The 27,025-nt window shown below is 30.0% G+C and overlaps 2 protein-coding genes across 4 annotated transcripts in view; both read left to right on the forward strand.

Moving 5' to 3' along the window:
* Fs(2)Ket (Importin subunit beta Fs(2)Ket) overlaps window positions 1–142 on the forward strand; it is a 77,179-nt gene extending 77,037 nt beyond the window's left edge. The window contains exon 16 of the mRNA XM_075356199.1: window positions 5–142. Coding sequence (XP_075212314.1) covers window positions 5–74 — 70 coding nt within the window. The 3' untranslated portion in view covers window positions 75–142. The remainder of the gene's footprint in view (window positions 1–4) is intronic.
* CarT (Carcinine transporter) overlaps window positions 79–27,025 on the forward strand; it is a 121,144-nt gene continuing 94,197 nt past the window's right edge. For 2 of the 3 annotated variants that reach the window (XM_075356203.1, XM_075356204.1), the window contains exon 1: window positions 85–211. In XM_075356203.1, the coding sequence (XP_075212318.1) occupies window positions 149–211 (63 nt within the window). In that variant the 5' untranslated portion in view covers window positions 85–148. Of the gene's footprint in view, window positions 212–27,025 lie in introns of all 3 variants that reach the window. The other variant, XM_075356205.1, reaches the window with a different exon arrangement.

Consider the following 27,025-nt stretch of genomic DNA (forward strand, 5'->3'; position numbering starts at 1 on the left):
ATAGTCTTACCATTATTCAGAGTTTAAAGAGAGATGGAAGAGCTGTAGGTGTTAGTCTGTTGTATTGGTTATGAGGTGGGGATTCATTATAGTACATAGATCTGAAAGGTTTCACATTGCATAAGCAATTGTAAAGCAGAAGTAGATAATGACGAGCAAGCACGAGCCTAAAAGTGAACCTCTTAATAGCAACTTTAAACAACAGAGTCAAGTAAGTTACTTAACCAAAGAATTTTGATAGTTAAACATTTATATATCATTACATATTTTTAAACATGTCAAAGTTTGAAGCTCATTGTAGTCTTTAAATTTATAGCTTGTTTATTTATTTTAAGTATTTAATTTATATATATATGCAACATTAACATGATAATTAATCAAAATTATATGTTAATTCATCAACATATTTCAAAATGTTATGAATTATTTCATTTTCAAAAGATATATTTAATATTAATTTAATATTTATTGAGCAAAAGTTTTGAAATTTAAAATAATATGCTTTGTTAGTTTTGAGTAACATTAACTCGGGGAAAAATAATGATAGTTTAAAATCTGTGAATTTTTTTTTTAAATTTGTCCTTTGAAGGCTTTCTTTTATTAATAGTTGATTTCTTTTTCATTGTTATGATGTGCTTTCATACTGTCAAAGAATTTATTGAATGGTTGAGAAATTATTCTTTGTGGTTGATTTCACGCAGAAAAAGGTCACAAAATAAATATCTTTGTCCACTGTCTTCACTTATCAGTTTATATTTCTCTTTTTTATTCTAGTTTCTGTGTGTTGTAATACTTGACATTACATTCTCAGTGTTTTATGCTGTAAATTGTTTACAATTTGTGCTGTTAAAAGTATAAAGTGTGAGAAATAGGGTGGAATCATTCTATGCTGGTTTAACAATTATCTGTTAACTGGTAGGTATGAATTATTTGAACTATACTTTCTTTAAGAGTAATGTGTATCCGATTAAGCAGCACACTGTAGCAATGGTACTGCTCAAACAATTATATAGCTTATGTTTAAATAGTTTTTTACAGTTTGTAAAAACATGTAACTAAATGTATCAGTCTGAGATTATAGTAAAAGACATTTGCAATTATTTATGACCAATATAAACTGCATTTAGTTTCTTCAGCCTTAATTAAAGAATTTTATTGCTATTTGGGTCAATCCATTTGAAGTGTCACAAAAAATCATAATCTGGTTGCTTGACAAATTAAAAAAAAATTGAAATTTATTCACTGGTTTCACATTTTTGTTACGGGAACTAAAAAACTATTGTTCGTGGAAGGATGAAACAAAAGCAATTTTATTATATTTTCTTAAGGTAGAAGATTGGTCCAATTGTTTATTTACCTATCTTTTTTCTATGAGAAAATTACCAATAAAGTTGAATATAACTGAAATTTCTCTTTTGGTAATTTTTTAAAGAGGCAGGGATGGCATACACAGTTTCAGAGTTTTTGTACGTTAGTAGTTTTACTATAAATAATATTAATGGTGGTATACTTACCTCTAAATCTTATGAATTTTTAAAACAAATCAAAATTTGGCTTCAAATAACTCTGATGGTGCTTATGGTAAAAATCTAAAATCTACACAACTTTTGTAAATAACACTTGCGTGTTTTTGTAAGGTGTTTATGGAAAATAAAAATGTTTCTTGTGTATTGCACTAATAAAAAAGTTAAACATCTCAAAAATCATGAAAAACCTGTTAAAGTGCTCCAAGGGGGGGGGGGGATTCTTGTCTTTTTTGCATTTTTCATTTTTTTTATATTTAGCTCCTATGTTGATGTTGATAGTTTTCAATATTTTTAAAATTGATTTTTTAACATTTTTAATGATAGATTGTAATTTAATGAAATTTAACAAATACCAGTAACCTAATACAATTTTGATTCAAAAATGCTTGTAAAACTTACCCAAACTGAGATTTCAATGAGTAGCTTTTATATATTTTTTCAAGAATTCATTTTTATATTGGATTATTTTGTAAACACTATCAAAGAAAATATAAATTGTAGCAAAATTATTCTTCAATGAAATAGTCTTTTTCTGTAGCAATGAAAGTTTATTATTTAGTGTGGTTAACAAACAGCTGTGATATCTCTTATATAATCCCTTGAAATTGTGTGAGAACGGCCCATCACTGTAGTTAATTGATGGAGGTGATACACCCAAAATGCTACAAGCAGCATCCAATTGTTCAATATTGTGATGATGTGTGACAATGTATTTCTCTTGGTGTACACATTCATATAGTTCTCTGTTCTACTGAGTAAAAATATTTTTGAAACATTCAACGCAGAGGCTTGCTCTGATGCTTAAGTTTTTCTTAACTGTTTTTTATAAGTTCTCAAAAGGTCACAACAGAACTGTCCATACAGGTGACTGTATTTTAACAAAATCTATTTTTCATGATATTTACAAACACTAGTGACATATGAATTAACACTTAAAAATAAGTTGTTGGTTTTCATCACTAAATTCACAGATTTTAATGAGTTTTTTTGGCACTGTACCTTACACTGTTTTATGACACATTGTTCTTCCATTGTTTTGTGTGAAATTAATTGAAAATAATGTAAGAATTTAACTGATATTAAAATTTGCAAATATAATATTGTAAGTAAAACTTATTTAATAAACACTTCCAAACGCAGAATGATATTTGAGATGCTCGGTAAAGATATGAACAGGTCACTCACTGACTGTCAGACTGACCAGTCTGTATCTGCAAAGCTAAATGATGCAACAACCATAAATGAACATGTTGCAACATGAATTTTCCTGACGACTGGAAATGACTTCAAGCACCTGCTATAACATGAACACTTTACAGTTGAATGGTTCAAACAGTCTATTTCAACTATAATAATATGTATAAAAATATTAAAGTGCCAAGAAGACAAAAAACCCCCTTGGAGCACTTATTTAGTGAGTCAAACTGGTATCGCTTTTAACAGGTTTTTCATGATTTTGAGATGTTTAAACTTTTTTATTAGTACAGTACACAAGAAATATTTTTTTTATTTGCCATAAACATCTACAAAAAATACTGCAAGTTGTGCAAATTTTAGATTTTTTTCACCAGCACCATCTGAGTTATTTGAAGCCAAATTTTGAATTTAAAAAAAAAAAAAGTTCAAAAATTCATAATGATTTAATGGTGAAACTATTAACATATACCTACATATAAAAAATGTAATTGAAACTGTGTATACCATCCCTGCCTCTTAAAAAACTTACCAAAAGAGAAATTTTCACAGTTTTTAATGTTCAACTTTATTGGTAATTTCCTCACAGAAAGAAGAGCGATAGGTAAATAAACCATTAGACCAATTTTTTTTTTACTTTGAGAAAATGTGAATAAATTGTTTTTTGTTTCATCCTTCCAGGATCAATAGTTATTTAGTTATGATTTTTTCTGTAAACTCTTACAATCAAAGAAATAGATGTGCGCACCGTAACAAAAATGGTCACCACAGGGAAATAAAAAAATTTAAAAAATAGTTTTAAGGTCCTGAGACAGGAAACAAGTGGGTAATTTTCAATTTTTTTATTGGTCAAGCAACCATTCTTGGGTCACTTGAAATGGATTGTCCCATTTATTAATTATAAGGATTCACCTTTCTTTTTACTTTAAAATTAGATTATTTTATAATGTACATTATACATATAATGTATTATATGTATAATTATACATATAATTATACATTATAATGAAGAGAAAAACAAATTTATTAAAAAAATGTTTTTTCTTTCAACAATTAAGTATACACTTTAGAAAAATTCCTTTTCATTCCATTGCTGATTAATTATCTAATATTACAATTTATTAACTGCATAAATCATTACTGACTGTAGTATAACCCAATAACGGATTTATTTCAATGTGTACAAAAAAATTCAGTTAACTTTAATTCAGATATTAACTTTTGATTTTATCAGCAAAGTTAAAGAAATTCACTAACTGAAATAGATCAAAACACAAGGGATTAGAAACTTAATCCAAAAGGGATTAGGGTATCAGCTATGTTTTTAATTTATCTTCAGCGTGATCAAATTTGGCACTGGAAGCACAGTCCATGGTGAATTCTCAATAGTTGAATGTCCTATCATGGGTTGCTCACACCTATTAAGAATTTAATACTTACATCATGATGATCATCATTATCCCTGTTTAGACATCACACGGCAGTTTTGCTACTGAAGATGAGTTGGAAAAAGGTTGATGATAACTATACTATACTGGACTGCAGTCCTATAATGATGATTGTGCTGAAACTATTGTGTACAATTTTCCTTCCTGTATACTTGCTCACCAATTGATACTACATTTGGTTTCTGACCATGTTGATTTAAACAGAAACCCATGTTAAGAAAAAAGAAATTATTTTTTGGTTGGGATGATACAATTTTTCATGTGAATGAATCATGAATGTTATCCCAACCAAAAAATAATTTCTGAAATTTTTTTAAAAAACTCCACTGTTAAGAACTTGAATTGTAGTTGTCACATTTTTAGGTTTTTCCATTAACTGCCGGAGGGAATAATAAAATCAGTAGTTCTTTAATAACCATTAAAAACAAAATATATTCGTCATATGTTGGTAAAATATACTACGTAATAATAATTTTAATGAGCACACACTAGCTTTTTTATTTAAAATTTTTATATAATGCTTACAATTAGTTGTACTAAAAATTTTCTTGAGGTTGTAGGGTTCTAATTCTTACATAAATTACCCTCAAGTAAAGTAGTAGTGTAATACTACACATTGCAATATTCTGTAATTTTTATAGGAAGAAAGCTCTCAGAATATAAGAATATATAATTGGGTTTTTTTTTGGCAGCTGAAGTGGCAGGCACTGTAAAATTACTAGTAAACGTGGTTATATGAACAGCGATTTATGTTGTGTTAATATTTTTAGTCTACTGTTGCCATGTGAGATGTTATGTGTTTTTGTGTGTTATGTGGTGATACTAATTATGAGCAATGTTGTGCTGTCATGTTTTGTGTTACTTTGTGAGAATGCTACTTCAAATTTTTTTAAGTTGAAAAGGGCGTAAGGAGATGATGCTGTCACTAGTCCAAGTTTTTAGGTGGTTTAAAGCATTTTCAGATGGCTGGAAATCAGTTGCAGATGATCCACACTCTGGAAGACTGTTAACGTCAAAAAGTGACGACAGTGTTGAGCGAATCAGAGACTTGATAAGGTACGATCGGCAATTAACTGTCAGAATGATTGCAGAACAATTGAATTTGAACCATACTTTTTTGTCCATACAATCTGTCATCAGATTTTGACAAATAAATATGACATGGAAAAACCTTGTTACACTGCACTCTCAATTAATGAGCTTTTGGCAAAGAAAAATATTCCTGTAGTTCCTCAACCATATTATTCACCTGACTTGAGTCCCTGCAATTTTTGCCTGTTCCTGACTTTAAAGGACACCATTTAAGAACAGTAGAAAACAAAAAAAAATTTAACCGACCACCTTAAGGATATTCGGAGTTCCAACACTCCTATGAAGAGTGGGAAAACTGTTAGAAGCGTTGCATGGCTTCCCAAGGGAATTGCTTTGAAGGTGATAAAAGTCCATGTATAATTGGATTGTAAATAAAAAGTTTTTCTGAACCAGTCTCATTACTTTATTTACATACCTCGTACGTGAGCTTAGCTTAATGGTTCTGGTGCATTTTAAACAAACATTATATATTTTTAATTTATTTTGTAATTCTTGTATCTACAAGAATTTATTATAAATACTGAAATTTTCACATTCTACTGAATTATTGACAATTACCTGTAAGGAATACCATTTTCATTACATAAACAATCCATGAGAAGATATATTTAAGCAATAAGCTGTATAAAAATTATTGTAATTTCAGGCAACTAGTAGTAGTTGACTGGTAATGCTAAATAGATATATAAACAACCAATATATCAATATTTATATTTTGTTATTAAAACTGTAGAATTACATTAGTAGAAGGTTTTACTTATAAATCTTATGGAGATCAATAAATTCAGTAATTTTTGTGTATAATTTGATAACATATATAACTTTCTTGGCTAAAAAAAATAACAAGCCTTAGCAAAGAGAAGTTTCACTTAACATGATTCTTTCACAAATATGTTAAGATTATTGAGGAAAGGACCTCTTTACACTATCTGGCTGATTATCACCAAAAATGCTTTCATGTAGTTTTATTTTTCCAGCTTTGTGATAAATTACATGAATAAATTAAATGTTAAACAATTTTTTTGTTTCATTTAAAACTATTTATTTTTCTATATTTGTATATACATTATTTATGTATAATAATAAATTATTAGATATTTTTAAGAGTATGTAATTTTTGTAGCTTGTGTAACAATTTAGATTTACATTAAAAATTGGAAGTTAAACTAGAGTACATATTGTTTCACATCGGAAAGGTATGTATCAATTTGAAGCTTTAGATCTTATCTGTCTCTTATGAATTGTGATGCATGTAAAACATCTGTATTGTAAGAATCTGATCAGTCATGGAGTTTTCTTTGAGAATAATTATGTTTAGTATACAACCAGACACTATGGTAAACAGAGTAAAGGATCACATCACTTGTTGGGCTGAATGTAACTTGGATTTGCATGCATCAGGCCATATATTTAGTGTTGAGAAGACAACAGGAAACCATTTTTCTCCAGTAAGTCTGGAATTTGATGTTATTTTTAGGTTGGCTGGCCATTTTTGGGATTGACTTAATGGAGAACTGCACCATTAATGGTAGTTAACAGTAATCAATTATAGATGAGCAAAGATGAAAATCATTTCATGAATATCCAGTTGTGTCAACTTATGGCATGAGTTTTGTCCAAGTTTCCCAACAGTCCTAATATTTCAATAATGGAAGTATATAATGCAAATAAATGAATTTTGTGACAGACTAATATAATAAAAAAATAAAAATTGTATTTGATGTTTCTAAAATATTTGTCTGATATAGTTAGTGTAGATGATTGGTAAGATCAAGTGAGAAGTATACATTCCAGGTGATTCAAAAAGAACCTCACAACTTTAAAGTGTATAAAAATTTATTGAGATAACTTACAGATTTGGTTGAGGTCACATTCATACAAAAACACAGTGTCACCTAACTTTCATCTTTGTTCCATGTGGCTTCCATTTGTAATGACATACATCCTACCTGAAGTTGATTTCATTCCAGACTGTTGCCAGTAATTCTGGCGTTACCTCTGCAGCTGCGATGTTAATTTGAAGTCTTAGCTCAATAAGATCAGCAGGCAAAGGCAGTACATAAACCTGCACATTAAAACCCCACTAGAAAAAATCAGTAGGATTAAATCTGAGGAGCAAGGTGGTCATTCAATTGGACCAATCCAACCTGGGAATCTAGGTATCAAGAAAATATGAAACTTCCGAGTTGGTGCCCCATCTTGCTGATAATAATGGCATCTATTATTGTAAATTGTGAAGCATGTCCGAGTAAACTATACCATTTATAGTTGCCTCCTGGAAGAATAGACTGTTTGCTTCGGGCACAAAAAACTTTGTTAGGGTTATCATGAATGTGCTGCAAAGGGAGGGTTTTTGCTACCCCATATTTGACAGTTTTGGCTGCAAAAATGTGTCTTATGCAATTCTCTATCCATCATTTCCATACAACTGGAGCCGAGCAATTTTGTCTTCATCTGTAATATGTAGAACCATGGTTAGTTTGAATGGCTTTATGTGCCAAACAGTCATTTGTGGAATGCCAGTCTTGCATGATGCATGTTAAATTATCATCTTGAACTGCATACAGAGCTTTCTCAGAGTTGTTCCACAGCAGCTTCAGGGGTGCAAGGTTGTTATGGTGATTTTGTATCTTTAACAGAACAACCTGTCTTGAATGAAAGTTTGGTGCCAATTGTTTGCCTACTGGGAGGCTCCATACCGTACTCTATGAAAAATATGTTGAAATTACAGTTGCTGACTGCAAATTGTGAAATCAAAACGCACAGTACTGGTGGTTGAGTTCAGTACTAATGAACTACGTGAATCAAAACTTGATGTGTGTTTTGCTATGAAATGAGATTTCCAAATCTGTAAGTTATCTAAATTTTTATGTGCTTTATAGTTTTTTGAATTGCCTGATATGTGTGTATATATATATATATATATATACATACACACAAGGATAAATCAATATATATATTTTGATTTATCCTTGTATATATATCCTGACCGTAGAAACACTAGAAATTTTTTACAATGTATACTGAAGAAAAATTTGCAATATAAGTGATAGTTTTACAAAAAATAGTTGAATGAGTTTTGTAAATTTTTTCCTAGTGAATATTCATTAGATTAAAGATAATATTAAAAAAAAATTGTAAATTATTTGTTCTTTTGAATCTATTTTGTTTTAATGCTCAAATAATTGCAGTAATGTCGTTGAAAAAAATGTACACTGCTAGTGTTTTTCCCCTAAAGAAAAATTACTTACGTGGTGAGAAATCACTGTTTCTTGATAATGTTTCAAGGGTCATAAATATCTCTAATCAAATCTTTAATGGCAAAAAAAACTGAAATAATAAAGTTTTATCGTAGAAGTATATTTTCTTTTTAAATTTTTTTGTTACATTAAAGTTCACAGATATATCTGTGGTTACCAGTGTGAATTATTTTTGATATCTATAAAATTAGATTGTTCATATTAGACTTGTTCTAAAATATAATGTTGAGAACCTAGGAAACAATTTTGTGAATATGTGGCTGGCACTGTTATTTATAACTAGGTATGTTGTGAACTAACTGTTGATCAAGAAACCTAATATCTTCTGTTATATGGTTGCTAAAATCAATACATGTAATCCAGTTGTAGCATCAAGAAATTCCTCGTATATTTTAACTCTTGTTGCTTTTGATTTATTATTTAAACTCTGAACTACTACTCGTTTTTTAATATCTTAAGGAAGCACCCGTAGAAGTAGTGTCTATAACCCTGGAAGTGATGAATGTTTTGTCGCAAGAAACCCAATCAGATTTATGAAAAAATATTTCCAAAGTAAAAATATAATTTTGGTTCAGTATTTTTCTATGATCATGATAATCATCAAATTAAAGAGAAAGCGCTCAAAAATGTTATTCTAATACAACAGTTACACAAACATAATTGTAATATACCTTTTTTTTAGAAGTATTCTGGATTCCTGCTTATTAAAAAACAAAAATGAAGTACAGTCTTATAAATATCAGAAGTAATGCTGATCTGATATACTCCCTTGTGCTATATAACTTCATTTTATTGATAACAAAATTCTTCACAATTTTATTATTTATATTTATAAAAAATTTAATTGTTTTTTGGAATTAATAACTGAAACATAGAAACAACAACTGAGTGTGTACATATTGTATTTAAATATATATTCCTTTTTTATCAATAAAGTGAACATCATGATGTAATTTTGACTGCAGTGACCTGAAAATTTTATAGTGTGATCTTAAGACTTGATGTTATGCATAAAAAAAATCCTTTTAATAGCAATTTTAATTTTGGTAACAGTAACTGACCATAGGAAGATTAATCTGGAAATAAGTGTGGATGAGTGAGTGAGCATATACCTTTTCAGTTTCTGTGCTAAAAAATTCTTTTGTATTGTTAAAAACGTCTGGTGAAACTTCCTTTTGCAAGATTTCCAGGGACAAATTCATTGTGAATGATTCCTTTGTTTTAGGAAAAATATTTTTTTTTGACTCCTGAAGATCAATATTCTTGCCCTTTGGTGATCATGAGTACTTCCAATCAGCAATTAGAATTTCTCATTTCTGGCCGCTTGAATTGATGCATACCACTCGCAGATTTTGTTTTTCAAAGGACTAGACTAAAAGAATATACTTATAAAGTATACCTGTCTAGTCATTTACCAGAAACTATTGTCTATCCCTTAATACTATATGTGTGATTTATTCTGTTATAAATTACAGTTGAGATCTAATAGATCCAGGTGCTTATGACAGTGTGGATTCTTATGAAGTTATAATAATTTTACTCAGGTCGAATTCTCTTTTGTTGATCTTAAGAAGTTGATTGCCAGTTTTAAAAATTTTTGGATTTCATCAAACGAGTACATGAATGTAACATGGCTCTGATATTAACATTAAAGTTTTTCTTTAAAATGTCCTATTTTATTTTGTGCAGAATTACGCATTGTTTTATTTTTAACAATTATTTTTATTTACCGACTCTAAGATTTTATTTTTAGATTATAAATATAGAAAAGCTAAGCTCATAAAAAAAAGCATATATAAACTGTAAATGGAACTGGTAAATTTTCACAAATGTTATTTTCAATATCTGGGTAGTTGCTACTTTTACAATCAGTACAGGTAAGACCTTTCTATGCTAATTAAAAAATATATCCCACTTACAGACTGTATGTTAATTAACTTGTTGATTTTTAACGTGATATTTTTTCATTGTAATTATTAATATTATTTATTTATATAATTAAATGTACCCTGTAGATTATTTTCTTTTGTGATGTATTTGTTTTATATGACTGTTCTGTATAAGTATTGTGAATATTACATATGTTCTATGCCTTGATTATTATATATAGTTACCTATATGATAACATTTTGTTAAGGGTTAGATAAATAAATTACATTCCAATATTTACTATTCTGTGTCAAGTACTCTATAAATCAGTAAAATATTTTGGTTGTAAATTAAATGTGAAATGGAAAATAATAAAACCATCAACCTTCCTTGATTTAAAAATAAAATAAAATACCTTCCTTGCAGCTAATAAACTAAACAGTAATTATTGTATCCAGGAAACTGATAGATAATATTACAAAATGTCAAGATTTGTACTACCCATGATCATAAAAAATAGGTATATACTCAAAATAATTAAAAAAATTTTTATTGGAAATATAAGATAAAACAAAATTGTTACAAATTTATAATTACCAAATGCAAAAAACAAACTAAAAATTTTAATAAAAAAAATGGCAAAATGCTAGAAGAAAAGGAAAAAATGAAAGGTACTTTATATAACTGCAATAATAAAAAGTACAAAAAATATGCAATTAAGAACATTATGATATGACTACTAACAGTCTTAGATTATTTGAGACCTAATATAAATTGGGCATATCTAATATGAGAGATAAATATGGTATTATAAAATAAAGTCCGACCAGTTTATGATGGTGTGAAGATTAATTTGAATACAGGAATTTTTGGTTTATTATGTTTCAGTTATACTGCTTGACCACATCCATTCTTTAAGATATTGGAGGTTTTTGTTCTTTAATTAATAAGCAATTTTCATGTTCATAGTGCTTTGTGAAAGTTTATTTCATTTTTTTATTACAAAATCAAATTTTTTTTTATAAAATTATATTTTTGTTTTTTTTTTGTGCGTCTTGAATATATAATAATAATAATGGGCATTAAAGAGAGCGTTTGAAAATCGTTTTTCTTTTTGAGGATACCAGTATGACACAACAACTAGCTTCTGAGTAAGGTGTTAGACTAGGGATAGTGAATTCTATTTTAAAATACTTAAATAAAACTGGTTCCTTTTCATCTCAAAGGATTGACAAATGTGGCTATAAAAGAAAAACTACCCAAACACAGGAGAGATTATTAGTGAATAAAAGTAGACTTGATCCAAATTATGTGCTGTGGACTTAAATTGAGAATTAGTAGCCAGCGGAACAGATTTACATGAGACAACTGTTAGACTGACTTCTTGTAGCTGGACAGAAAACTTGGTGGCCAGCTAAAAAGCAGCTTTTAACACCAGCAATGTGCAAAAAAGGTTCTTGTAGGCCAAAGTACATATTAATGGACCAAAGAAGATGAAAAATATTATGTTTTCTGACAAATCACATTTCTGTGTTCAGGGGCAAAGTTCATATGCTAGAGATGGTGATGAAATGCTGGATCACATAGTGACTGGTGATGAAACGTGAGTTTTGCACCACACACCAAGAGTAAACGTCAAATCACTTTAGTGGTATCATTCTTAATCACTTTCAAATCCCAAAAAAAAACTTTTCTAGAACACAAAGTGATGACAACAGTTTTTTTTTCACCATGGAGTTTTAATGTGCGAGTTTATATCTCGCAGAGCTGCCTCTTATTTGGAAATTTTGATAAAATCAAAATTTTGCAATTCAAAATCATCCAGACTTCTGACTTGTGGAGTGTGTTTTACTTTCATGACAATACACATCCACATGCCGCAAAAAAACTTGTGAACTTTACAAAGGTTTCAGATGGGAGATGTTATTGAACATCTGCTGCACAGTCCAGATCTTGCTCAAAGCGATTTCCACCTGTTCCTGTTTACATAATTGGAGAAGTTACTTGGACAAACCACTATGAAAGTGATGATGACATAGGACAGTTTATTAGTGGCTTAACAAACAAACTACTGGCAGACTTCTTTGATGACTGTCATACAAAAACTAGTGCCAGAATTTGACAGATAGCTTTTAGGAGATGATTATGTGGAAAAATAGCTAAAAAATGTTTATGATGCGTATATTAAGTTAAATACAATAAATCTGTTGTAAAACAAAAGTGATTTTTACTTTCTGGGCAATCCTCTTCTTATTTAAATATAGTTATATTAAAGGAAATAACTTTTATATGGGGAATAATATAAGAAATGAGATTAATAAATGATGAATCAAATTAGAGTTCTGATAACCTTGTGATCTGGGTTTTAACATTTGTATAACATATCAGATTAAGAGTTATTTCTAAAAAAAATGATTGCTCATGGCAACTCTGATTGGATGAAAACAGAGGAATATCCAGAAATTTCATTTTCAGGTTTCTATGCAACAAAATGTAATTTTTTATGATCTAGTCATTGTACTAATGTAATTAATGCAATTATCTTATTGGCAAAAGATTGAAAGTGATGAAAGATAAGTCCTTAAATAAAGTCCAATGCACTTATATATCTGTATAAAGTGTACTATATTTCGGATAAGAGGATTGTAAGTACTAATACTACTCTTTGTTCTTAATAACTAAATCCTATTTAATAATAACATATATTTATTTTGTTTACAATAGAGAGATTTTAGTGTTTGTTGTCACTTAAAAATAATACCTATAAATTAAACAGAAATTTATCATTTCCCTCTGATTTAATTGTAGGAATTCAAAAGATCAAAACTAGTGTGTAACTCCTGTTGGCTTATTTCACAGCAGAGCAAAATGAAAAATTACTTACCCATTTTTATGTTTTTTTGTTTTTTTTTTTTTTTTATTAGCATGTTCTCTGTACTCACAAAAAACATATTCTAATCATAAATAGATAGTTTTTATTTATGAAAAAAAAAGATTTAATATTTTCTTTTAACATGCTTTTAAAAAATAGAGACAATGAATATGCCTGTAACAGAACCAATTGTTTTTTTTTTTATTTGACACCTGTGGGACGAAATATGTACACTGTGTTGTGGCATGCTATCCAAACTGAGCATTTAAAAATCAATCATTTGTTTGAACCAGATCATCCAAAAATGGTTTAATGCATCTATTGCTTTAGGAATGTGAGAAAAATTTAAATATGTATGATCCCGTGGGTCGGTACACTATGGAACAAACAGCGTCAAAGAGCCATAAGTATGAAATAAAAGAACTTCTTACATTTTAAATCAATGTAGAAGGAAAGTATAAAATATTAGGCATTTTGATGCAAATGAAAATAAAATTCATTGGCTCAAAGATTGTAAATCTTCATCTGAAAAAAAAAAACAATTTAAACCAGTGTTTATTTTAAATACAAAACTGATGATTTTTACATTTTTATATTCAAAGGCACTGAATGTCAGATTTAGTTTTCCAGATTCAAAAAAATGTATTACTGGCTTGTAAAAATGAAGATTAACATTTCAGTGACTATGTTAATCTGGAATTATAATAGAGCAATGACAACTTTTATTGCTGTCTACAAGTAGAAAATGATCATAAACAATGATAGTGATAATGCTGATGATGAAACTGATAATGCTGATGATGAAACTGATAATGCTGATGATGAAACTGATAATTAAAAATAAAAGCAAGTGTGAGAATTTTTCACATTACGCTTTCTTTCTTAAGATTAATTTATTTGTATGCATCATTTATTTTATTTTTGGTTTATGATAAAGAAATATTACCTCTGAATTTAAGATCAATATTATTATGTTCTCGATAATTTTATTTTTAATACTTGTAAATATTAATTTATTGACATCAAAATTAGTCATTTTTTTTTTAATAGATATTTTATAATAATTTGTTACAGAGCTTTGTATTTTTTGTTTTTTAGGTCAATCAATTTAAATTAAAAAATGTAATAATTTTTAATAAATACAGGTCATCGGAAAAGGTTGCAGCAATGAAAAATAGCATATTTCCGTATGTAATTGAGATCAAAGTATTATTAACTAGAACTGAAAAATAATTGGGATATAAAGTTTTTTTAGACGTGACCTTGAGCCGATACACACAATACAACTGTCCGTCAATGCAATGATGACAGTTAAGCAGAAAGCACAGTAGTGCACTTTGTGGTAGGCAGAGTATAAATCAGTTATAACTGTTCAATGGACTTTTCAGTGTGTTTATGGCAATGGACCCTCTCATGCAAACAGCATTAGATGGTGGTTTAAGGAATCTGGCAACATGGAATTAAATAGTCCCCAGACGGTCCAAAATTAGTGACTAAGCAGTTGAGCATGTACGCCAGAGTTGTTTAAGAAGCCCTAAAAAATAAATTTCTAGAAGAAGTTTACAGTTAGGAATTTCAAAGACAACTATTCAAAATGTGTTGCGTAAGTGTTTATGCCTTCATGCTTATAAAATTCAGCTTAAACATCAAATTAAACCTACGGATTGTCTTAAACTTATTGAATTTGCAAGTAAAATGCTTAATAATGTCATTGATGATGACAAAACATTTTTGTGTTTCGTATGTAAAAAAAACTTTTTGAGTGGTGGATTTAAAAAAAAAAAATTCTTGGTGGTTTCTGAGATTTTCAAGATTCTTGCAATCTTTTTCGATGACTGTATAAAATTAATTACGATCAGTTATCTTTATATTATATATTATTTGTTTTTACCATCTGTTGCATGCAGATGTTATCCACCTGCAACAGTAATAATTATATTGTAAAACATATTAATTATTGTAACTGGTTTATCAATAAATAAATAATTTTATCATAATTGTTTATTCGTTTTTACTTAATAAGACTGATCTCAGTAATTTTATTCATTATTTTTAATGTAATTTTCTTAAATATGACAAAAATAACAATTCTTTTCAGTATTTGAGTATCCAAAACAAATACCAATATGAATTAAGAAAGTGTTAATTCTGATTAGAAATATTTATTAAGTTTTTTTAAGTTCAAAGCGCTATAGAAGCACAAAACATGTGTGTTAGTATTCTTGTTTTTGCTCTTCCGTAAAATAAGCCAATTAAGTTCAGAGCCAGTGCTATATCGTTGCACTGGAAATCAAGTTAATATTTAATGATTTTATATATATATATATATAATCTCTTGAGTGTCCTAGACCACTCTGTCCACTGCTTCTAAAATTGAAGGAAGTGATTTTTAAGGCATATGCAAAAAATTTAACAACAAAGTCGGGGATGCTCCATGTTTTGGTCATATTGCCAACTTCTTGTTTCGACTGGAAGTGGGCTGACTAGAATGTAAGTTCATTTTTTTAAATGGGAACCACATACTTTTACCACAAATTTTGATTCTAGGGACAAAGATAGTCTTGTCTGAGATATTTTCCCATTAAGTGATATCTTTAACCTCTGAATGACCTTCCACTTTAACTAATCCTGGATTCCTTTCAAAAACTCTTTAAGCCCCAAAAACTTGATTTTTTATAAAACAAACAAAAATTTACAACTGTAAACCACATATGTTTTCAAGTTTGGTGATATTATCAGTTTCGTGTTCTGACCGGAAGTGGGATATTAAGGTCAAAGAAGACAAGTTTTGGGTAGTAATTTTTTGCTTTGCAGAATAATAATGTTGGGTAGAATACAGATCTGTGATGTCCTGCTTAGAAAAATGAAGATATGGTCTCATTAACCCACTTCCGGTCAGAACCGGAAGCTAATTATTGTAAATTTTTGTTTGTTTTGTAAAAATCAAGTTACAATAAATATATATAAAATATAACTCTAAAAAAGCTTTAGTAAAAAAATTGAACAGTATTATTTTAAAAATGAAGTTTAATTTTTGTATTTTTGTTAAGTATACACAAGTCAGAATGTAAAGATCATGAAATTTTTATTTAAAAAATTATATATTAGTTTATTGTTATGAATTTACATTTATGAATTATTATTTTTCCGGTGATAATTAAATCATTCCTAGATCATTATTTCTAAAATACAGTTGCCACCAAGTAACAGTGAGCTTGGAGTGGCGACAGTTACTACCCAATGTAAAAAAATGTTCCTCACTCTTAATAATCCCCCTTAACAAATAATTGCTTTGTTTGTAACAAATGAATGCTACAATTTTGAAATTAATACAGTCGACTAATTCTGTACTTTAAATTTGTAAAATGTTATAACACATGACAAAATATTACCTGTTATTAATTCTACAATAAATATTGCCACAGATTGTTATTACTGTAATTTTGATTATTTACTTGAAAATGAATTGTCTGTTTTATTCTTCGGCTAGAACACTCCTCGCTGTCATCCCTATATTCAGTGTAATTGTCATTATCATTGACACTACATAAAGAGACAGTGAAAGATTCTCAGAGAATCTACTAAAAACTCTTGGCTCCAATATTCACGTTTGATTTTTATAACCTTTTTACAGTAAGGTTTCCAGTGTTTGTTGCTCATTGAATTCATTTTATCTTAATCTGCACTTCTGATATCTTAAATATTGTGTTGTGACTCACACGTCATTTTTCCTCTGACCTTACCATCTCGATTGGATTTGAATCAAGTTGGTAAGATGGAGATCGTAGAACTTGTTGCCCACTTCTTTCTAACAATTTGTCAAATTGGTATCATTTTCTGTTACTTTTTCTCAACGTAATTAGTTCATACAACTACTAACAAACAAAAGTTGTTAGGCATCTGAGATGAAAATGGAATATGATGTTTCTGTAGCCTAACAGTCATGAGTTGTTTCTTGCTTGATGACACTGGAAGTTTTTCACAAGAAGTGTTATGATGTGGAGCACTGTTGACTACTACAAACTCAAGAGAAAGGTTAGGAATTAATTTTTCTTCAATCCATTCTAAATAATTTTTAGTATTCATGATATCATGGCAATTGCTACTTTTGGCAATTACCATTGGAAATTGGCTGTCCAAGTTAACATTGAATTTGAAATAAAGCCCATTTCTAGTCCAACATGAATTATAATTAAGCGTTCATCTTTATTTATTGGTAAATGAAGTCTTGCACCGCTGTTATCAGCTCGTGATTTTGCCATTGAATGAGATGATAAAACATAGGATTCATCTAACTATACTATCCCCTATTATATTTTTTTAAATAACTAATTGCTTGCAAATATTAAATACTTTTCTGCCTAATATCATGTTTTTCAACTAAAATTTTCCTTTCGTTTTATTTTTTGCGTCACTTAAAAACTAATTCTTTCAAAATTCTTCTTAAACTAGTTTCACTACCATTAAAATTAATTTTCAATTCTCTACAGAATTTGTTAATTGTTGGCAGCTCCCTTATCTCTTCATTCACACTTCACCTAACCATACCTTTTAACAAAATCATCTAATCCCGTAACTGGTTTAGATTCTTTCATTTTCTTTTTGTGGTGATGTACAAACATTTTGGTTCCTTGCAATGAAGAAGTTTTTTTTATTATTTTCTTAGACTTTGAACCTGAGTCCTGGAAATGCCACAGGCAGCTGCAGTTCTCTCTTCACACTTCTATTCAGCAACTTGATATTTTTTAATTTCCTACAGTGAAAGATTCCTTCTTCATGAAATCATACACATTGTTTACAATTTTGTGCAACTGTCTTCATTTTTTTTTACCTTTCTCAACAGGCCTAAATTGAGCAATAACTATTCACACATGTAACAAAATACACAACACACGTCAAAAGAACCATACCGAGAGCCAGAAACAGAGAACTGAACTTTATATACATGGAAAAGCAAAAGAGTAAAAAATAATTTTGTATTTGAAACATGATGTATGACAGTTTCTTAATACCGTAAACACACAAAAATACATTACTTTGTAAACAAAAGTTACATCATGTTTATGGTATTAAGAGATGGCCTAATATATACACTTTTCTTTTATAATGTGAAAGTATAAATGAAATGTTCAACATAAACTTCTCATCTATTATAGCAATTTCTAGAATTGATACACATTAAAAGTGTTTACTAAACCAAGATATTACAATTGCATAGTTCATTGTCTAAAGTGTAGTTGTTTAAAAATAAAACATTATTCTAATAAGCAATTCTTAAAATTAAAAGACACAATTTACATTTGAATTAGTGAGCGAGTGACATGGTATTACAGTAAAAAAGCTACCATGTGGCAACAGATGACCAATAATGTGCCTGACTCATTAATCTGGTGGCAGTACCTAATTGCCTCAAACACCAGCCTCAAATGTGTAAGTCATTCTTTCCCTCTACAGACCCAAATGCTAGAAAATATTTTGGATCAACATATTCAATGTCTTAAATAATTAAATTACTCATATCAACGTCACTAGCGTATGTTTTCAGTATCTAAAGAAATAAGATGTAAAAATAGTAACAAAGACTATCAAAAGTAGGATTTTTAAGTTAAATCTAAAATTTTATTCTGTCCATGTTATTAATAGTATTAACCACATAAACAGAATAAAACAATAAGTTTTATTGTATTATTACAGTAGTTTATAGTTTTACTTTGAGGAGAATATCTTCATAACCAGCTATATATGGTTAAAAGAAAATAGACAAAAAAAAGTACATTTTATAAATGTCATTTTATAAATAAATTGTATTATTCCTGCCTATAATAATAGAGTGACAATGTATTAAAATCAATTGATAATCAGAATCAGAGCACTGTAGGAAATAAGGTAGCCTAGTAAAACTTCAATATTCTGTTTTGGTTGTTAACCTTTTCATTAATAACATAATTAGAAATTCAACAATATATATATTTTTTAATTCTTTCATATTATTAAAATTTAAAAAAATTTAGCCCATATAAATGACATGGTAATATTTAAGTATTTTTTACATTTTTGTGCCTAATATTCATTTTGAGGGTCAGCCATATATTAACTGAACTTATATCTTCACACCTTGCGTATGAACATAGTGGGATATTGATGGTGAAGATGTTGGGAGGGATTCTGTCCACCTTGGAATTCACATTACAGTAAATAGCTTCATGTCAAAATCAGAGATTCCATTGTTAGTTGCACAACATATAAATTTTCTCGTAAACGAGGGTGACGCTCAGAAAATTTGACTACACTTCATGCACAGTTTGGGGTTACGACCTTGTCAAGAACCATTATTTTTTGTGAGCATGTTTTTATTGTTCAAATAAATGTTGAAAACAAAAATATACCTTATATTTCACTAACTCTTGTATGTTGACCTTCATAAATGTATAAAAAAAATTGAAAAATGTATCACTTTATTAAGTAACTAATCTTATATTAAATTTTTAATTGGGAATGCTGTATCAGATGATAATAATACAATTTAAGTTTTGTAGTCAGGAGAGATTGACACCTTTTACTCTTAGCAGCATCTTGAGTCATACAAGTCTTGTTCTCCAAACCTGTAGAGAAGTAGTGAGTCACGAATAAAAAAAAAATTCATAATTGTTTTTTTACTGAAGTTAAGTGGTAGTATTTGGTTGCATTCCCCTCTTTACACCAAATTTACTATTAAGCTTAAAATGAATGATGAAGACTTATTATTGAGAACAAAAAAAATTTGATTAAGTTGTTCTTTTTTTAATTAATTAGGCTGCAAAACTATGTTAAAAATCATGAAGTCACTCATATTCCAGGTGTTATAAAGAAAAAAATTATTTATGCAAAGGATAAATTATATAGTCTCTAAGATCATTCATGCAATTTATTCTAAAACCCATTTTATCGATATATGTTTTTTGTCATTTTTATGGCATTATGAACATTCATAAATTTCAGTAAATGTAAAACAAAATATTACTACTTTATATCATTACAAAAAAAAAAAATTAAATTAAAAAAAAAGTGTACATTATTTAGATTATGTGGCAAAATTAATTACTTTCATAATAAGTAAACAATAATTAAATGTAGAGATTTCTCATAAGTTTCAATAACATCATATATATAACAAAGTATTATTTTTTTAATAAATGCTAATTTGTATTATTCAATACCCTACAATTTAGGAAGAATTTCATAATGTATAACATACTTTTAATTAAAATTTTACATATATGATATTTCTAAATACTCATCATTTTAACAAACATTACTATATTATTCACAAATTTATATATACTAAATTATTCACTTTCTAATGTTAAAACTCAACTAGTTTACAAAGATTCAATTTGTGATGGTGCATATCACACCATGCATTAATGCTTTGAACATGACTGTACCCTCATACAATCACTCCTGTTACAATACAGAATTTTTCTTCTTTTTAACTTCTTTCACTCATTTATTAAAAACCTTTACATGCACTAAATTTTGTCCACGTTTTCTTTAGTTCTTTATTAAACAAGGTTAAAGTCTGAACTGTTTCATTACATTATCATGGAATAGAAAAAATAATTATTTTAAACATATTAAACTACTGCACACTTCACACAACAGGACTGAAACTTAGTATTGTATTAAACCAGTGTGCAAGAACATTTTCTCTGGAGGAAAGGATTTTGTAGTATAATACATGAGGTATGTAGTCTCAAGTTGACTTATACAAAAACTGTTATAAAAATCAAGAGCTTTCTGTTCTTTTAGTAATAGCTGGGAAGTGGCCTGATTATTTTAATTTATTGCACGTCATTAAGAAAACAAACTTTAGAATGATCCATTAATCCAATTTTTATAGATGAGATACAAGATAACAAATTCAGGTTTCATCTTTAGTTTTACACACTGGTGCAGTTTCTCAATCTTTCAGTATTGCGACCCAATTTTCAATCATAATTTTCATCGCATCCCTCCTCATACAATAACAATGTATTCAATAATAATGTATTTTGATGCTGAAGCTACACTACGACCTTAATTACAAACCTTGCAAATTACCAAGAAAAAGTAAATTTATTGATATTTGGCAACACCGATCCTCTGCATTGACAAAATCAGAACTGATGCCTCTCTATTGCTTTCTGTCTTATATCCATCATATTGGACATTCTCGCTGCTGCTTCACGAGAAGTTCCGATTTGTCTTGAACATTCTGGAAAGTCTGCACAAACTTGTATTTAATATAATTCCAGCCAGTCTCAGTAGAGTTGATTCTTCTATCGCTATGGAGAATGTATCGTGAATGTGTATGTTGTAATTTGTGTGTTCACAGTATTAAATATTCACATCAGCAGATTTATACAGAATAATGGATAAATTTTTAAGTGGACGTAAGTGAACATTAGAAGATGGTGAAGCATCAGCAAGTTCACAGACAAGTGTGGTTCCAAAAATAAAAATGAAGAAAATGTTCTCAAGAATACTTAAATTTTGGGTTTACCAGTACTGAAGTAAATGAAGAAGAAAGGCCCCTGTGTGTCATTTGGTCAAATATTTTGGCAGCAGACAGCATGAAATCTAATTGCAGTCCGTACCTCTATTAAATTATATTGTTGCCCACTGAATTGGAGATTGCATGAAGTTGCATGACAAATTGTTTCAATTCAGTTTGATGAGGCAACAGATAGCAATAAAGATGCTCATTTCTTTGCTTATCTTCAATTTTGTGATGGTATGACAGCAGTAGAAGAACTACTTCTCTGCAAACCAATAGAACTCAAAGCAGCACTTGCATTATTTGCTATCTTAAATGATTTTATAAACAAGGCAAACGCAGAATAGAAAAATTGCATCGAAATATGCACGGATGGTTCGTTCAATGTCTAGAAGATTCCAAAGTGTACAAGCACTTGTGAAACAAAAATCTCCATAGCATGTCTGGATACATTGCATGATAAACAAAGAAGCTTTGGCTTCCAGAAAAATGAGTCCTAGTTTGAATATTGTACTAATGATGGTTGTAACCGTAGTAAATTATATAAAAATAAAACCTCAGCCAGGAGGCCACCACAGGTTGTTAAACGCCCCTGAAATGTCCAGGAAAATACCCAGGACATATTGCGCGTGACTGGTTGTTACCACACTCATCACTTGGAGTATGGTGTCCTCAGTACCCTTTCTGGGACAAAACCCATACTGGTTCAAAATTAATAATCCACGTGAGCTCAACCTCTCTATACAAAGATACCGAACCTTTTCAAAGACCTTACCAACGATTGGCAGTATTGTCAAGGGCCTATAGGACGAACTAACCATGGGGTCCTTGTTGCCACCTTTAAACTACAATTTGACTTCCTCCCTTCTTCCAACACACCGGGAAATAACCGCCAAACAACAATTTATTGAAAACCCATCTGATAATTTTTACATTAATCCCTACCGAGCGAACAAGGAGTGTGCAGTTATTCTATCTGGGCTATCCCTCTACCTAAGCTACAGATACTTTGACGAACTACTTCGGTCTCAGCAATCTCCAAAGACATGCACCCCCTCAAAACTGAGCTGCCGCACTCACAGATGATATGCAGTCTCATTAGCTTCATTGTTGTCAGGCAGTAAATTGTTAAGTAATCTGTATAATATTTCAGACGTATCTGAAACTACACTAAACCTGGTCAAGAGAGCGGACAGAAGAACGTCCTTTTGACGTTTGTGCCTCAAGACCCTACACACAACCCCCCCCCTAGGATCCTTGTTCCCCAGCCCATGAACAAAGGAATGCCAGAAACCCCTCTTAGCAATCCTAATTTGGTGAGAATATTGAGATCTAAGATTCCGATATTCACTGCGGATCACTCTCTCACTGAGACGCTCTCTGAGAATGACAGACAGCTTGTTTCAAAACACATAATTCTCTGTTCCACCATGGTGCAAGTCTCTCTCGACTGGAACTATGTGGAATTGAACACTCAGCGCTATCTATAAAAGCTGCTTATAAACCTACTGCCAAGTCTTCCAAATCCAGACTTCGATTTAAAACACAAAACCTGGTGGAAAGAAAATCAATAAATTTATTCCCATTCTCATGTCTCTACAGGAAACGACCCTGCTTAATCAGAAAGTTATATCGGTAGTGATCTCTGAAGCCACCAACAATCTCATATATAATCAACCGATGATCACTTGAGCAATCATCGAATACTGTCCAGTTACAAACATTAGCAGGAATATGTCTACCAACGATCACATCGATGTTCATTCCACCAAAATGCCGACGCCCATTTACACCTGCTGCATAGGTGGGCAACTCATCAGGTACATTAATTCACCACCATCATCAGTGAATCTGCTTAGCCACATGAGTGACTTAGCATTCACATCCACACCAATAAGGATTGGACTAAGACCGGAGAATCAAAGGATTTTATCCCAGATCTCAAGATGAGGATCAGTAGGATCTCTGTATTGAAAATATAAACTTGCAACATAAAGATGCAAGTTCTGGATATCCATACGGACAACAACATGATGATTGTCTGAGAGCTGTCGTATGAAAATGCAGTCAAGTTCCCTTATGCACAAGATAGTGGACATACTATTAAAACCATAATAAAATTTTTCCCAATGAGAAAAATGTGCCAGTTTGCCAGAAACAATGTATGGGTGCTGCAACAGAATAACATCAAATCCTGTATGCATGACGATCTCACTGAGCTCAATCTGAAAAATATAAACACCATGTGCATTTAATTGATCAATTTTAACCATCTAATGAGATTGAATAAGTATGCATGACAACAGCTATCTGATAACAACCACAATCTTTGTTGTTTACAGAATGCTTATGATCCTTCTGAAGTTGCTTACAGTTGACGCAAGTCAGACCCTCCGACTTCTTGGGACAATCATCATGGGTGTGTCCCTCATCACCACAATGTGCACAAACTGCTGAATGTTTACAGAATTTAGCTCTGTTTCCAAACCAGCAGTATTTGAAACACCACTGGACATCAAAATATTCTTTAACCCTCTTAGAAGAGAAGTCAAAATAATCTATCCTCAGACAAGTAGTTTATAAAAAGTTCAAGACTAACCTCAAAGACTCCATGGTAGTGCTCTGCCTCGTGCCTACTTATTTTAAATAGAAATCAACAATCAGCCTTAAAGACCACCTTAATCATTTGAGTATTGTGCTTTCATATGAGTCATCAACTCCTCCTCAGATAGACATCAATCAACTTCATAACAATGAGTGGAACACTTCTTTTTTTTGGGGGGCAACTTTCATGTTGGTTTTACCCACCTTGAGGGTGTCTAAAATAAGTTTTATTGTTTCCTTGTCATCTGCAATGACAACTAGCACCTTATTAGTTTCCCTTACAAATTGCATTAATCCATCAAACTACTCATTGAATTTCCTCACAAGAGGATCAGAACTTCCTACACATCCCTAATCAAATCCGTAGCAGTATGGGTAGAAGTACCTGAAATTCCTGACCCAGACTAATCATTTAAAGATGAGGAGTCATCAGGCCATACCTCAGTTATGGTATCATTGGGAACGGGTTTACTCCGCATAGATTTTCCCATCCTGCCTCCCTTATCAGACATGTTTTAAATATAATAACTGAAAAAGTGATATAAACTACTTTCAGCATTTTATTGCAAAGCAAGATGGTTATCACATGGGAAATTTTTGCAACGTGTTTATGAATTAAGAGACGAAATCACCATTTTTCTAGAAGAGGAACACTGACTGAAACCCGAGAAGTTTCATGATGGAATTGAGCTACTTGATCGATATATTCGAGTAATTAAATACCTTGAATGAAGGAGCAAATACACAGATGTTGGATACGAGTGATAAAGTTAATGTTTTTTGTAGAAAACTGGAATTGTGGAGCAGAAATTTTAAGCAAAAAAACAGAAATGTTTGCAAATGTGGATAAATATGTACTTACAAGGCTGAAGAACATGTGAAAGTTGTTTTGTAACTATTGAAAATCATTTATCCATGCTGGCAAAGAATTTTAAAAAGTATTTTCTCACTGACAACAACTTGGTAGCAAGTTATGATTGGGTTGAGTATCCATTTCAAAATACTTCCAAAGGGCTCTCAACTGCCGAAAAAGAAGTCTTTATGGCAAGTGGCAAAATCAAAAGACAATTTAGTAATAAATCACTCTTTGAATTTTGGGAGGGGTGTATGATGAGTTTTCTGCACTGAAAACAAGAGCATTTCATATATTATTACCATTTTCAACATCCTAACTTTTTGAAACCGGATTTTCTACGGTGGCTGTTTTGAAGACAACATATAGATCTCAGCTAAATGTAGAAAAAGAACTCAGAATGTCTATTTCTAATATTAAGGTTCCTTCAAAAAACTTTGCTCTGCAAGATAGGCCGAAGGGAGTCAAATATAAATACATTGTACAGTACTGATTTATAATTATATAATATAAATGTAAATATGTATTTTATTATTTATTATGTCAGAATATATTTTGTTTTGCTTTCCTTTCAGTAAATTTAATAGATTTTTTTAATAATATTTTTATTTTTATATGTTCACATCTCCCATTTAATGTTATCACATCCCCCTAGGGGAGCATGCCCCTCTGGTTGAGAAACACTACACTAGTGGAATATGTTGAAATGTGAAAAAAATGATTGAAATTTGAAGGCAAATCTGGATGAAAGATGCTCTGAGAACTCTTACTCATAGGTCAATTGGCATAATGGTGGTCATCATTATGCCAATTTCATTTCATATATGTGTATGTATTATAAAATAATATATATATATTTATTTATATATACTACATTACAGTTTTAATTGGAATATTGTTTTAGAATTTTAGTGCTCTTGCAAATACTAGATTAGGCGTTGTGAAAATTCCCCTTAAAATAATTCCCGTCAGGTCTCAATTTGCACAAGGATTACAATTGTATGAAATCTAGTTTCTGTTGAATTTGACTTGCAGTTTTTAAACAATTTTCTAATAAGCAAAACATACCATTTAGTACAGAATTTTATCTTTTTCTGTGAAATTGTAAATTTAAAGATTAAAGGATCTAGTTGTAAAATAAATGAAATTCCATGTTACCATTTGGTTAAATTTAATTTTGTACTTACAAACTTGTTAGATTTACACTCATTGAACAGCTCCTATTGAAACAAAAACTTAGGTGCAAAGGTGCATTTCTCAGTAAAGGTAGTAATATACATCAATTAGTTGTCATGTCAATTTCTCAAATTCCCAGATAAGAAAGAGTAATTATTGTTAAGGTGCATTTGTGATAAAATTACCATCAATACAAGCTAGCTTGCTAACTTATTTTTTCATCTCTCTATTAACATTTGCTCAATTTGTAGTTTACTCTTACAAGTTTTATTTTCAGAAAAACATTTTGTGGTAACTTTTTAAACTGATAACTTTAAAAAATAATGATAACATTTTAAAAACTGTAAAAAACATGTTTTTGTTTATATAAAAGGCTGTTTTTTGTAGTTATAATAGCTGACCATTGTTAGATTTGAGTATACGTATGGATTAAATGAACACAAATGAAAGTTTGATAAATCATTAAAAAACTTTACATTATGGAACTTCACAAAATTTAACCTTTCCCTTCTTTCCATTTTCCCTTCTCTTCTTCCCCTTTCCATTTTCCACAAAAATATTTCTTTTCACGTAACTGATATATTCTGAATATGAGCCAGATCGGATCATAAATGCA

Source organism: Lycorma delicatula, chromosome 2 (genome assembly GCF_047948215.1).
Source record: "Lycorma delicatula isolate Av1 chromosome 2, ASM4794821v1, whole genome shotgun sequence".
Lineage (NCBI taxonomy): Eukaryota > Metazoa > Arthropoda > Insecta > Hemiptera > Fulgoridae > Lycorma > Lycorma delicatula.